Source organism: Vipera berus, assembly GCF_964194415.1.
Source record: "Vipera berus genome assembly, chromosome: 8".
Lineage (NCBI taxonomy): Eukaryota > Metazoa > Chordata > Lepidosauria > Squamata > Viperidae > Vipera > Vipera berus.
The window spans coordinates 19,815,918-19,828,874 of NC_138211.1; the positions used below are offsets into that span (position 1 = coordinate 19,815,918).

Consider the following 12,957-nt stretch of genomic DNA (forward strand, 5'->3'; position numbering starts at 1 on the left):
TACTTAGTGACCCAGTCTCAAACAAATGAACAGTGGGAGTCAAGCAGCAATATTTAATAAATATTTCATATCTTCTGTGTCTCTTATATATATATATTCTTGGGGGTAGTATTTTATACATCATTATTCAGAAGACCCCTCACATCCTGGGCATAAACTGTTTCAACTTCTATCCTCAAAATGACACTATAGGGCAGGGGTAGGCAACCTTGGCTCTTTTATGACTAATGGACTTCAACTCCCAGAATTCCTGAGCCAGCCACCCTGAGGGGAAAGGGAGAGGTTTCCAAGCTGAGCCATGCTGGCGCAGGAATTCTGGGAGTTGAAGTCCACGAGTCATAAAAGAGCCAAAGTTGCCTGCCCCTGTCCAAGCTTGTGGTTTGGTTTTGAATGTTTTGTTATCGGGCTAGGTAACATCTTCAGGGGTGTTTAAGGGAAGATGTTACCTAGCCTGGCAACGAAATCTTCAGAAACCAAACCACAAGCTCGGAGAACAAGCCTGCGCCCTCATCCTACACCCGAGCTATAGATGTTCGCCACTATTGCAAACACTAGGAATTGCTGAGGATAACTGAGACCGACTGCATTTTTTCTTAACTGCCAGGGAAGACATTTGTGGAATTTATTTGCTGCAGGAGCCAAAAATCACTTGATCAGACTTGAATTTTGCACAGCAAAACTTGAGGCTCCAGAAGATTATTCTCTGCTGTTCTCCTCTTCCCCAAGAGATAGGTTTCTGGGCCTATTTTCAGGATGACAAGACTCGCCTTCCCAATTCTGACAACCATTTCCATCATCCCCAAGAACCAAAGATCTAGCTGAGAGAACTACATTCCAGACAGTGGAGTACTGTTTCTCAACCTTGTCAACTTGAAGATGTGTGGATTTCAATTCCCAGAATTCCCTAGCCAGCAGGGCTGGCTGGGGCATTCTGGGAGTTGAAGTCCACACATCTTCAAGCTGCCAAGGTTGAGAAAAATTGCTGTGAAGATTATTGTAAGAGTTTGGCACAGCCAGTTTGTGGTGTCCCTAAGGCTTTCCTACAAGTTTGTAAGAAGCCCCCAACATCCTTATACAACCTTCACTTCTAACACAAAAAGGCCATTGGCAAACATTCCCTCTGCTCTGCCTTATTATACCTGCTTATTCCCTATAACCCCTTGAAAAGCGCAACACAGAGAGTACAGTATTTGTCAAGTATTTGTGGTGGCTTCCAAATACACTCCCACAACACTCCCATTAATTCCTTAATTTAGTTACAGAAGTTCCCTCATGCTTAAATACCATATTGTGTGCCTGGGCTTCTTGCTGTTCTTGTTCTATCCTCTTGGGGACAGTAATTTTGTAGGCAGACAGATGCGAAAGTGGCTGAAAACCTGTAACAGAAGAGGACATGTTAGCTTGTAAAGCGAATGCTCTGGCTTTTAAATCACCAGAAGATCAGAGCTTGCGAGATAAACAGAAGATAGAATAATAGGGTTGGACGAGACCTTGGTGGTCCTCTAGTCCAACCTCCTATAGCATCCTGGACAAATGTTTGTCAGTCTCTTCTTGAAAACGTTCAGTGATGGAGCACCCACAACTTCTGGAGGCAAGCCTTTCCATTGATTAATTGTTCTCTCTGTCAGGAAATTTCTCCTTAGTTCTAGGTTGGATTGCTAATGAACTTCCATCCTTTACTTCTTGTCTTCTGGTGCTTTGGAAAATAAGTCAACCCCCTTTTCTTCGTGACAGCCCCTCAAGTCCTGGAAAACTGCTATCATGTCACCCCTAGTCCTTCTCTTCGTTAGACTAGACCAGGGGTAGGCAACCTTGGCTCTTTTATGACTCATGAACTTCAACTCCCAGAATTCCTGAGCCAGCCATGCTGAGGGGAAAGGGAGAGTTTCCAAGCTGAGCCATGCTGGCTCAGGAATTCTGGGAATTGAAGTCCACGAGTCATAAAAGAGCCAAGCTTGCCTGCCCCTGGACTAGATATATCCAGTTTCCTCAAGCGTTCATCATATGGTTTAGTCTCCAGACCCTGGTTTAACATTGAATAGGTCAACTCGTCCCAGGACAATTCGACAAATACAAAAGTTAAATTAATGTCAACAGAACCATGGCCAATTATGATAAAATAAAGAACATCAATCCACGTGTACAAAAGTTACAATAATTTTGACAAAAACATGATCATCAACAATAAAAGTCACTGAATGAAACAATCAGTACAACATTGAAGCGTCCTATAGAAAGTTGTCCCACGGCGAGTTGGCCATGGTACATTGTCCTAAACCCGATTTAGCAACTGGTTGAAGTTACAACGGGTCACCCAAATGGAATTTATGACCAGGTTGTGAAGTTCTAATGGTTGAACCACTCCCTGCAGGCACAGAAGTGCATTATGGCGATCGGCAACCAGTCCACATGTCAAGGATGAAACTTTGGAAGCTACGTGCCTCTGTGTTTCAACTTGCCTTTAGATTAAGGGGGGGAGGTGTTACTTTCAAGTGGGTAAGAAAAAGAAACAAAACTACTTCAATTCAGCTGAAGATCGTGGGAGTCTGAAGCCTTGTCAAGGACACCAGAACAGGTGTGGATTTGAAGCAGACGGTTCCCATAACAAAGTGAACTTGTTGATACGGGTTACGTAAGATATTGGGGGTTTGGTTGGGAAAATTATTGTTTAAGTTTATGAATTGGTGTTGGAACCTCAGAGTTAGTTTTACTTTGACATAATCCTTGCAGTGTATTCAAAAAATAATAAGCTTTTCGGAAACGGAATGTACCTGGAGTTTTATTTGGATTCTCAAGCTGGATGTTAACACCACATTTATGCCCCTTTGCAACATTCCACAGTTACAGGAATGGCATTTAGTTCCAGCTTCTGGCCAAAAAAAATTACCCATAGAGAACAACTGCAGCATTTATTTAATGACCACTGCAAAAGCAGCTCATAAAATTGGGTCAGTCACAGGATGCCACACCTTACAACTGTCATGTTGGGGAGCAGCCAGCCAAGAAGCGGGGGGAGGCCTCAAGCGCAGAAGTAGCCTCAAATCCTTGTGTCTGCAAGAGATCCAGAACTGACTCTGCCTAAAGCAGGGGTGTCAAACTCGCAACATCACATGATGTGTCACAACGTATCGTGACTTTTTTGCCATTGCCGGCAATGGGGTGGGCACGATTTTGCTATAATGCATCTGGCCTGTGGGCCAGCAGTTTGACACCCCTGGCCTAAAGCTCCAAAGAGCCTTATTTATCTGTACCCGGGCAAAGGCTGGCTGTCTGGGGAAATTCCTGTATTATGGCCAGATTATATTGAATTAAATGGCTTAAACCTTACACATGTGGATCTCGTTGCTTACACCTAACAGTCATGACTTACCAATGTAATCGCCAGGCTTAATTACAGGTGGTCGTCGACCTACAATCACAATTGAGCCCAAAATTTATGCTATGTGAGACATTTCTGAAGTGAGTTTGCTCCCATTTTATAACCTTTCTTGCCACAGTTGTTAAGTGAATCACTGCAGCGGTTAAATGAGTAACACAGTTGTGATGTGGATCTGGATTTTCCCTTGACTTTCCTTGTCAGAAGGTCGAAAAAGCTGATCACATAACCCCAGGACACTGCAGCCGTCATAAATATGAATCAGCTGCCAAGCTGATCAGGTGGCCACAGGGAGGGATGCTGCAACGGTCGTAAGTGTGAACACAGTCATAAGTCACTTTTTTCAGTGCCGTTGTAACTTTGAACGGCCACTGAACGGACTGTTGTAATTCGAGGACCACCTGCACAACCATAAATCAAGGGCTTCCCGCATTAGAAAGGTCTTATTGAGACAATAGCCAGCAAGATTCCTTCAAGGATTACTTTCTGAATGAGAAGTTTTTATGGACTAGGCAACCTCGGCTCTTTTATGACTCATGGACTTCAACTCCCAGAATTCCTGATGACTCAGGAATTCTGGGAGTTGAAGTCCATGAGTCATAAAAGAGCCGAGGCTGCCTACCCCAAGGCATGCTGGTTGCTAGGATCAGAAGCCTAGAAAAGGAAATGTGAAATAAACAGATCTGGGCACTTTGCATCTACAGTATGAAAAACGGAAGCTAATGAGCACCATTTTTAACACCTGGATGGGATCTACTGTACACAGAGGCTGGAATTAGGAACGAACTAGGCAACCCATGAACCATGTCATCCTTTCAGAGATATTTCCTTACCTAAACAGAGAAGCAGTCAGAGCACCTCACTTCCTGCTGGCTTGACCACAACTAGACCACCCTCCAGCAGCTGATGGTGGGACTGGTCTACTTGGCCTCCAGACGACGGTGTGGCAATGGGGCACTCTTGAACTGACCACAAATTTGCCAAATTTCAATCTCACAAGCGTCATTTTTGTTCACAAGAACAAAATCGAATGAAAAGATGGAGGAAAGAGAGCAGCGAGCAAGGAATAACATTAAACGAGGATCTGGCTGAAGGATCTGACCTCCCATATACTGCCTGGAGGGCCCTGAATAAACTGAGAGTTGGAGTCAATAAATGTAAAACCAACATGCTCAAGTGGAGGCTTTTAGCGAATAACAACATACTGTGTGAATGCGGAGAGATGCAGAGCTCAGCCCATCTGCTGGTGTGTCAGCTACTACCAGAAACATGTATTGATAATGACTTATTTCTTGCCAATGACAAAGCCACAAAGGAGGCTTCATTCTGGCAGTTTAAAGTTTGATCTGGATACAGGAGGAGGAGGAGGAGGAGGAGGAGGAGGAGGAGGAGGAGGAGGAGGAGGAGGAGGAGGAGGATCCCAGATTTTGGACATATTGTGTAAGCTAGCCCATTTGAGATACGTACGCTAATTCAAAAAATTATTTATGATGCCCTGTTTCACTCAACTATAGCACAGATTGGAGAGTTTCACTAATATATCGATATAGTGATTTTTTTTTTGTAAAGGCTACACAGCTGTCCCCATTTCGCTTTTTCACAACACGCCACAAAACAAGAACAAAACGAAACGATTGCTCACTAAGTGTAACCCTCAAAAATGCTCAGCTGGTAGAAAACTAGCTTCAAAATATGAAAGATCTTCAAGAAAAAAGAAAATATTACTGCAACAGAAAAAATAAAAAGTGATGTTAGAACTATTTTGAACGGCCAACTTTTTGTTTTTCAAGAAATCTGGGAATTCGGGATTCATTATCACTAAAAATGAACATGTTATCTGTGTTGAGAGGCAGCATAAATGAAGTCTCCTTGAGAGAGTACAGTGTGCCTCTTGTGTGAGGACAGATTATCGTGGAAATTTAGCACAATCCCTCTTCACAAAAATGTTCAGAAACATCCTCCAGATGCCTCTTACTAAGCATACCACTTCAATATGGAAATATAATCCAATTTTAGAACATAACCATGGATACTGTAACAATAATAATAATGATGATGATGATGATGATGATGATGATGTTAGAAGGGACCTTGGAGGTCTTCTAGTACAACCCCTCCTCAATTAGGAGACCCTATCCAGGGATAGGCAACCTTGGCTCTTTTATGACTTGTGGACTTCAACTTCCAGAATTCCTGAGCCAGCATGGCTGACTCAGGAATTCTGGAAGTTGAAGTCCACAAGTCATGAAGGGGCCAAAGTTTCTCCCATGCTGGCTCAGGAATTCTGGGAGTTGAAGTCCACGAGTCATAAAAGAGCCAAGGTTGCCTACCCAGGCCTGCCCTATACTATATCATTTCAGACAAGTGGCTGTCCAGTCTCTTCTTAAAAACCTCCAGTGATGGAGCACCCACAACTTCTGAAGACAAATTGTTCCACTGGTTAATTGTTCTCACTGTCAAGAAATTTCACCTTAATTCCAAGTTGCTTCTCTCGTTGAATAGTTTCCATCGATTGTTTCTTGTCTTGTCTTTTGGAGCTTTGGAAAATAAGTTGACCCCTCGTCTTTATACGAACCCCTCAAATATTAACATGTACCACAAATATTTGCGTGTACTGCACACTAAGCCGTACTTTGTGTCAAATGTGGTTTATAATCCAAATTTAAGCATGCATGCAGTTTAATCCTCTGGGGATTACAGTGCCTTGTGTTCTTCAGGAGCAGAAGCAACACAATGTTCCGAATAATCTCCGATCAGCTCCATTTGGAACTTGAAAAAAGTGGGCAGAAATAACTGAAATAAATCAGTAGAAACAAGCCAACATCAATTTGCAGATCAGTGGCACGAGTGAAATCAGCCGGTTCTTCTCAATAATGATAATGATGATGATGATGATGATGATAACTTTATTGTCACTTTGAATGTACACCAATCGGCATACATCAAAATGAAATTTCGTTGCATACAGCTCTCAAAGGGTCACCGCCTCCGATATATACTCCTTGTTCAGGGCCCGCTCAAATTTCACATTGTCCATTTTAGTCTCTAGGGAGTGAACGATGGCAAACAGGACAGATGGAAATGGGGCTCCGTGTGGATTAGCCCTCAAATTCACTTGTATTCCGACAACCTCGCCTTCTTTCCTTTTTCTGATCCTGACTCTTCCACCTTTTCCTTAAAGAGGCCTTGCTTCTTTTCGCCCCTAGAGCACGCTGCTGCTGCCACCGCCACCAACTCCTCCAAAAGCCTCTCTCTCTTCCTCTGGGCCTGCCGACAGCCTCATCCAGTTCCTTCGCTCCATAAGCCCCAGGTCCTCTCCTCCTCTGCCTCCTTTTCTTTTTACAAGATAAACATCTGAGCTTTCCATAAAAGCGAACAGTATCCATGTAAAACAATGTCAATTTCCTGCAAAACGAAGAGACCTCAAATGAAATACTGCAAGTCCCTTCCAGTTTCTTGCCTGAAGGACGTGCATCGAATTCGACTTACGACCATTTCTGTCGCTAAGCAAGACAGTTGTTAAGTGAGCTTTGTCCCATTTTACAACTTTTCTTGCCACAGTTGTTAAGTGAATCACTGCAGTTGTTAACATAGTAATATGGTTGTTAAGTGAATCTGGCTTCCCCAATGACTTTGTCAGAAGGTCGCAAAAGGGGATCATGTGACCGCCCCCGCCTGGGGACACTGTGACCGTCATAAATACGAGTCAGTTGCCAAGCCTCCGAATTTTGATCACCTGACCGTGGGGATGCCGTAACGGTCATAAGTATGAAAAACGGTCATTAGTCACTTTTTTCAGTGCCGTTGTAACTTTGAACAGTCACTAAATGTAGTGTTGTAAGTCAAGGACTACCTGTATTACGTGTAATAAGATTTCCAGCAAAGATGATAAGAGGCTACATCCACATTTTTGGCCCGAGAATCCTGCCCACTTTTGGACAGCCCACTTGGGGGGAAGGCCAGTGGTGGGATTCAAATGTGTGAACAGCCGGTTCCCTGTGTGTGGATGCCGCTTCCAGAAGTCCATTCTGGGTCTGGGCAACAAAAAATTTAGCTACCGGTTCTGCTGAAGTGGTGGGAACTAGCTGAATCTCACCACTGGGGAAGGCTATTTTGGAAGCCTTGCTCCCCTTTCACAATCTCAGCGCACCGCAGCTGTCACAACGTTGATGCAAATGTTGCAGAATCATCTTGATTCAAAAAACTGCCCAAAAAAAAGGTCACTCGGCTTACCAAACTGACAGCTTGAAGCCTCAAATGAGAAGGATTACACTTTTGCAGCTCAACATCTTGACATTAAGCCACATTAATTCCTCCTCTTTCTTATCCCCGGGAAAGATGTTTGGGAAGACTGCACATCGAACAGGTGGTAATCTGATTTGTGATCTCATTTCTAGGAAGTCAGGCTTGGATAGTTTCCCATGAACTTTGGCATCTGGTAATAAACTCTTTTCTGTGTCTCATCCTTCTCGTGACGATTTTGAGAGATTTTGTCTTCTTTGGAAAATTCTGGGAACAAATGGAAACAGACCGATCCCATGCAGCAAATATACTGGGAACAAAAATACATTGAAGACACCGAATTCATGTCGAATGCCTTCCATAACCAAACGAGCAGTTCCTCCATCCATTAAACAATGTTGTATCCAGCCCTCTCAATTCCTGGCAAATACACAGGGAAGAAATGGAGGTAGTGACAGTTTTTATTTTCCTGGGCTCCAAGATGACCACAGATGGGGACTGCAGCCAAGAAATTAAAAGGCGCTTGCTCCTGGGGAGGAAAGCCATGGCAAATCTAGACAGCACACTAAAAAGCAGAGACATCACCCTGCCAACAAAAGTGCGTATAGTCAAGGCTATGGTCTTCCCAGTTGCAATGTATGGCAGTGAAAGTTGGACCATAAGAAAGGCCGAGCGCCAAAGAATTCAGGCCTCTGAACTCTGGTGCTGGAGAAGACTCCTGCGAGTCCCTTGGACTGCAAGGCGATCAAACTGGTCAGTCCTAGAGGAGATCAACCCTGACTGCTCTTTAGAAGGCCAGATCCTGAAGTGGAAACTCAGATACTTTGGCCACCTAATGAGAAGGAAGGACTCACTGGAGAAGAGCCTAATGCTAGGAAAGATTGAGGGCAAGAGAAGAAAGGGACGACAGAGAATGAGGTGGCTGGATGGAGTCACTGAAGCAGTAGGCGTGAGCTTAACTGGACTCCAGAAGATGGTAGAAGACAGGAAGGCCTGGAGGAACATTGTCCATGGGGTCGCGATGGGTTGGACATGACTTCGCAACTAACAACAACAAACAAAATTATTTTACACCTCTTTGTCCAACTGCACGTTTTGAATACAGGACAACATTCAGCCAGAAATGGGAACGTTTTAAATCTCATCTATTACTTGGGGCAACAGACACATATGAAAAAGAAGAAAGTTCTTTAAATCTACGGATATTTGAGAAACTCTGCTACTCTACCCAATGTAATAGCTTCCTACACAGGTAGTTCTCAACTTACAATCATTCATTTAGTATTCGAAGATACAAGAGCACTGAAAAAAAGGACTTAAAACCATTTCTCACACTTATAACTATTGCAGCCTTCCCACAGTCGTGGGAACAAAATTCAGACCATGTCCTGGGATCACGTGATCACCATTTGTAATCTTCTCAGCCAGCATCCAACAAGCAAAGTCACTGGGGAAGGTCGTAAAATGGAGCAAAAGTCATTTCCACTTGCTTAGCAGTGGAAATCTATATGACCTCAGTCTCATCGCTATCAGATAAGTAACTCCAGGTCACACTGGGAAAGAGAGTGCCTGGGAAAGAGAGTGAATTTCAACACATTTAGTGGGCACTAAAATGGGGGGGGGGAAACCTTGTTACTTTCCTTGCCTGACATCCAAAATGTTGTAAATGCACATTGCCCACACTTACTTTCCCTTTGAGCTTCTCTTTTGTTCTTTCCTTTCTATTGAGCAGATGAAAAGGGTAAAGGTTACGTTCTCAGCAAAAGCTGAAATTTGAAACAAGCAAGTTGCTTCATCACACACACACACCCCAAGTTCTGCATCAAAGGACAAATGAATCAGTTCCTCAAACTGTTAGCTGCTATTTATGAACCTGTGTCATCTTTGGACCTGGACCTGACAAGCCACAATCAGGGCCTACCACGATGAACCACCTCTCAGAACATGCACACTTGGTCTTCAAACCTTCCTGGAGGCTAACAGGGTCAGGATCTGTCAAATCCAAGGGTCAGGACCTGTCAAATCCAAGGAGGAAGACTGTGTCTCAAGATAGGGCATAACTTTCCTTATCCCAATAGCCAAAAGCCCAGAGTTTACTTTGGAGAGATAGAAATAAGCAGACAAGTGCTCTGAACCTGACCCAAAAACTCTCAGAAGAGGCAAGATGGCAGATACAACAGACGCTATCTTGCTGATTTTGGCTACTTCATACCACAAACAAGGATGTCTTGGCGCACCGAAACGCTCTCAGTTACCCTGGATGGATATAGTACGCTATATAGGATTTATTTCCTGTAGGGAGAGGGCAGGTGTGGGCTTGTAGAGATTAGCAAACACGTCCCTCTTTTCTGCTCATTTTAGAGAAACGTTTAAAAAACTCTCCCTGAACAATCTTTACAAGACTGGAACAAGTTTAGATTTATGTTCTTGTTTCTGATTATAACCTTATGTAAAAATGTTGCAAAGTTTTGCTTGTAAAATTCACCCAGCTTGACCGCCCGTAAAAGTTTAAAAAGATCTCCAAATCCCTAACTTATAAAATGGCATTCTTGTGTTTCTGCCCACTGTGTTCCGTCGTTTAGGCACCTAGTTTCAAAGTCTTTTTAAAATTATTTTTGTTAAACCTTTTGGAAAACATTACAGAATAAAAAAAAAGCACAACACAAATAAGCAAATAAGAAATACAAAAAATATCTAAAGAGTTGCAATTTCCCAGTATATCAATTATTCAATAAATTATTTGTTTGTGTGTGTGAATATCATGAAATGCCCAACATCGCAATGCTTGAACTATAGCTTGCTTATTTTAAAGGAAGATGATATCATACAATGCTCTTAAGATTACAGTTCATGTTTATGGGGAAATGTACAGTATTCCTAGCAATTATTGAATTAGGCCCAAATCGGTTTAGATCTCTGGCAGTGTTAATTTTGTGTGTGTGTGTCACTCACTCCCCTGGCAGCATATAATTTGTTCCACTATTTATGGAATTGGATTTTTCTAGAAGGAGCTTAACAGAATAGCAGAGTTGGAAGGGACCTTGGAGGTCTTCTAGTCCAACCCCCCCCCCCCGTTCGAGTAGGAGACCCCAGGCCATTCCAGACAAACAGTTGTCCGATCTCTTCTTCAAAAGCCTCCAGTGATGGAACACCCACACCTTCTGGAGGCAAGCCTTTTCATTTCCCCACTCGACTTTAATAGCTTGAAGATGTGTGGACTTCAACCCCCACAATTCTCCAGCCAGCACCTGCAGACTTTGACTCTCACTTTCAGTCACAGAGGGAGGGTGTGTGTGTGTGTGTGTGTGTGTGTGTGTGTGTGTGTGTGTGTTCTTGCTACACAAACCTTTTCTAACGCCCTTCACTTACTCAAAAGGTTGATTTGTTTATATTTAACATAGATGCCCCTGTCAATCTATTCCCTGCAAATACAGCAGCTCCAGCCTTGCTTCAGACTCCTGGACCGCTTTGTGCCCCGAGGACCCCGCTCCGCGTTCACACGGGCGTTCACACGGGAGCGCAGCAGGAAAAGCGAAGAAGCCTCAACGCCCAGATCCGCCTCGGTCCATCGCGCTCAATCGCGGCGCGAGATCAAAGGGGGCTTCTCCAAAGCCGCCTCCTCCTCCTCCTCCTCCTCCTCCTCCTCCTCCCGGGCCAAAAGGCAGCCGGGGAAGCGGTTCCGAGGCGGGGGCAGCGAAGAGCGCCCGCCCCCCAGCCCCAGCTCCAGCCCCAGCCCCCTCCAGCCCCAGCCCCCCCAGCTCCAGCCCCCCCCCAGCTCCAGCCCCCCCAGCTCCAGGCCCAGCTCCAGCCCCCCAGGTCCAGCCCCCCCAGGTCCAGCCCCCCCAGGTCCAGCCCCCCCCAGGTCCAGCCCCCCCAGGTCCAGCCCCCCCAGGTCCAGCCCCCCAGGTCCAGCCCCCCAGGTCCAGCCCCCCCAGGTCCAGCCCCCCCCAGCTCCAGCCCCCCAGGTCCAGCCCCCCCAGGTCCAGCCCCCTCCAGCTCCAGCCCCCCCAGCTCCAGCCCCCCCAGCTCCAGCCCCCCCAGCTCCAGGCCCAGCTCCAGCCCCCCAGCTCCAGCCGCCCCCAGCTCCAGCCGCCCCCAGCTCCATCCCCCCCCAAGCTCCATCCCCCCCCAGCTCCAGCCCCCCCAGCTCCAGCCCCCCCCAAGCTCCATCCCCCCCCAGCTCCAGCCCCCCCAGCTCCAGCCCCTCCCCAAGCTCCAGCCCCCCCCCCCAAATAAAAGCCGGGCTGGAAGAGAGCGGGGCGGCCTCCGCCGAGCTTCCCAGACAAATTTGGGGCTCTTCGGGCCGAGGCGAGGCGTTCGCGGCCGGCCGGCCTCTTCCCCTTCCCCCCCTCCGCCGCCGCCCCCCCCCCCGCCCGGCATCCCCGGGCAGAGCATCCTCCGCCCAGCCGGGAAGCGGAGCGCGCACCCGGGGGCTCCCCAGGGCTCTGCCCCTTCCCGCGGCTTGCTTGACTCGCCCTTCGGGGCGCCCTGCGGGGAAGCCCACCGCCCCCTCTCGGCTCGGCTCGGCCCGGCCCGGCTATCACTCCCCACCTGCCCGAAGGTGGCAGCGCCGGGCTCGGCCAGCCGGGAGAGACGGGCCGTCCCCGCGGGCTTTCCCGGCTCCAGGAATGGGCGCGGGGACTCACCGGGTTGCTCGGCCGGGAAGCTCAGCGCCGCCGGGCAAAGCAGCAGCAGCAGCAGCAGCCCAAAGCCGCGAGCGCCCGCAGCTGTCCGCATCCCCGCCGACGGAGCGGAGCTCCAGGACGCTCCGGCTATGGAGGCTGCGAGGCGGGCCTGCCCGTCCCGGGACCTCCCCCGGGGAGGAGTCGGCTTAGAGGGCTGGCTTAGCATATCAAGAGTTGGAAGGGACCTTTAGAGGTCGTCTAGTCCAGCCCCCTGCTCAAGCAGGAGACCCTGCATCAGGGATCTTCAAACTTGGCCCTTTGATGACTTGTGGACTTCAACTCCCAGAATTCCTCAGCCAGCATGCCTGGCTGAGGAATTCTGGGAGTTGAAGTCCACAAGTCATCAAAGGGCCAAGTTTGAAGACCCCTGCCCTATATCGTCTCAGACAAGTGGCTGCCCATGCTTCTTTTTTTTTATTGAAAAGTTTTATCATACATTTTATCTTTGACAGTCCCCCCTCCCCCTCCCCTATCCCTCCCTCCTTACCCCTCCCCCCTCCCCACCCACCCCCCCCACCCCCGACTTCCCAGAGCTGAGTACAAGGTATAAAAAAGAAAAAAAGAATCATAAACAACCATATGCTAACAACCATAGACTCTAAAATCTATCACTCTCTAGCTCACATAGGATAACTACAAACACTATTAATATAG

The 12,957-nt window shown here is 46.8% G+C and overlaps 1 protein-coding gene across 1 annotated transcript in view; it reads right to left on the reverse strand.

The window, feature by feature from the left end:
* Nucleotides 1–12,492, reverse strand: part of LOC308671332 (disintegrin and metalloproteinase domain-containing protein 9-like) — a 49,900-nt gene extending 37,408 nt beyond the window's left edge. The window contains exons 1-2 of the mRNA XM_081333439.1: nucleotides 12,265–12,492; nucleotides 1,285–1,376 (exon numbers count right to left, since the gene is read on the reverse strand). Of these exons, the coding sequence (XP_081189565.1) occupies nucleotides 1,285–1,376; nucleotides 12,265–12,469 (297 nt within the window). The 5' untranslated portion in view covers nucleotides 12,470–12,492. The remainder of the gene's footprint in view (nucleotides 1–1,284; nucleotides 1,377–12,264) is intronic.
* Nucleotides 12,493–12,957: the final 465 nt, after the last annotated feature.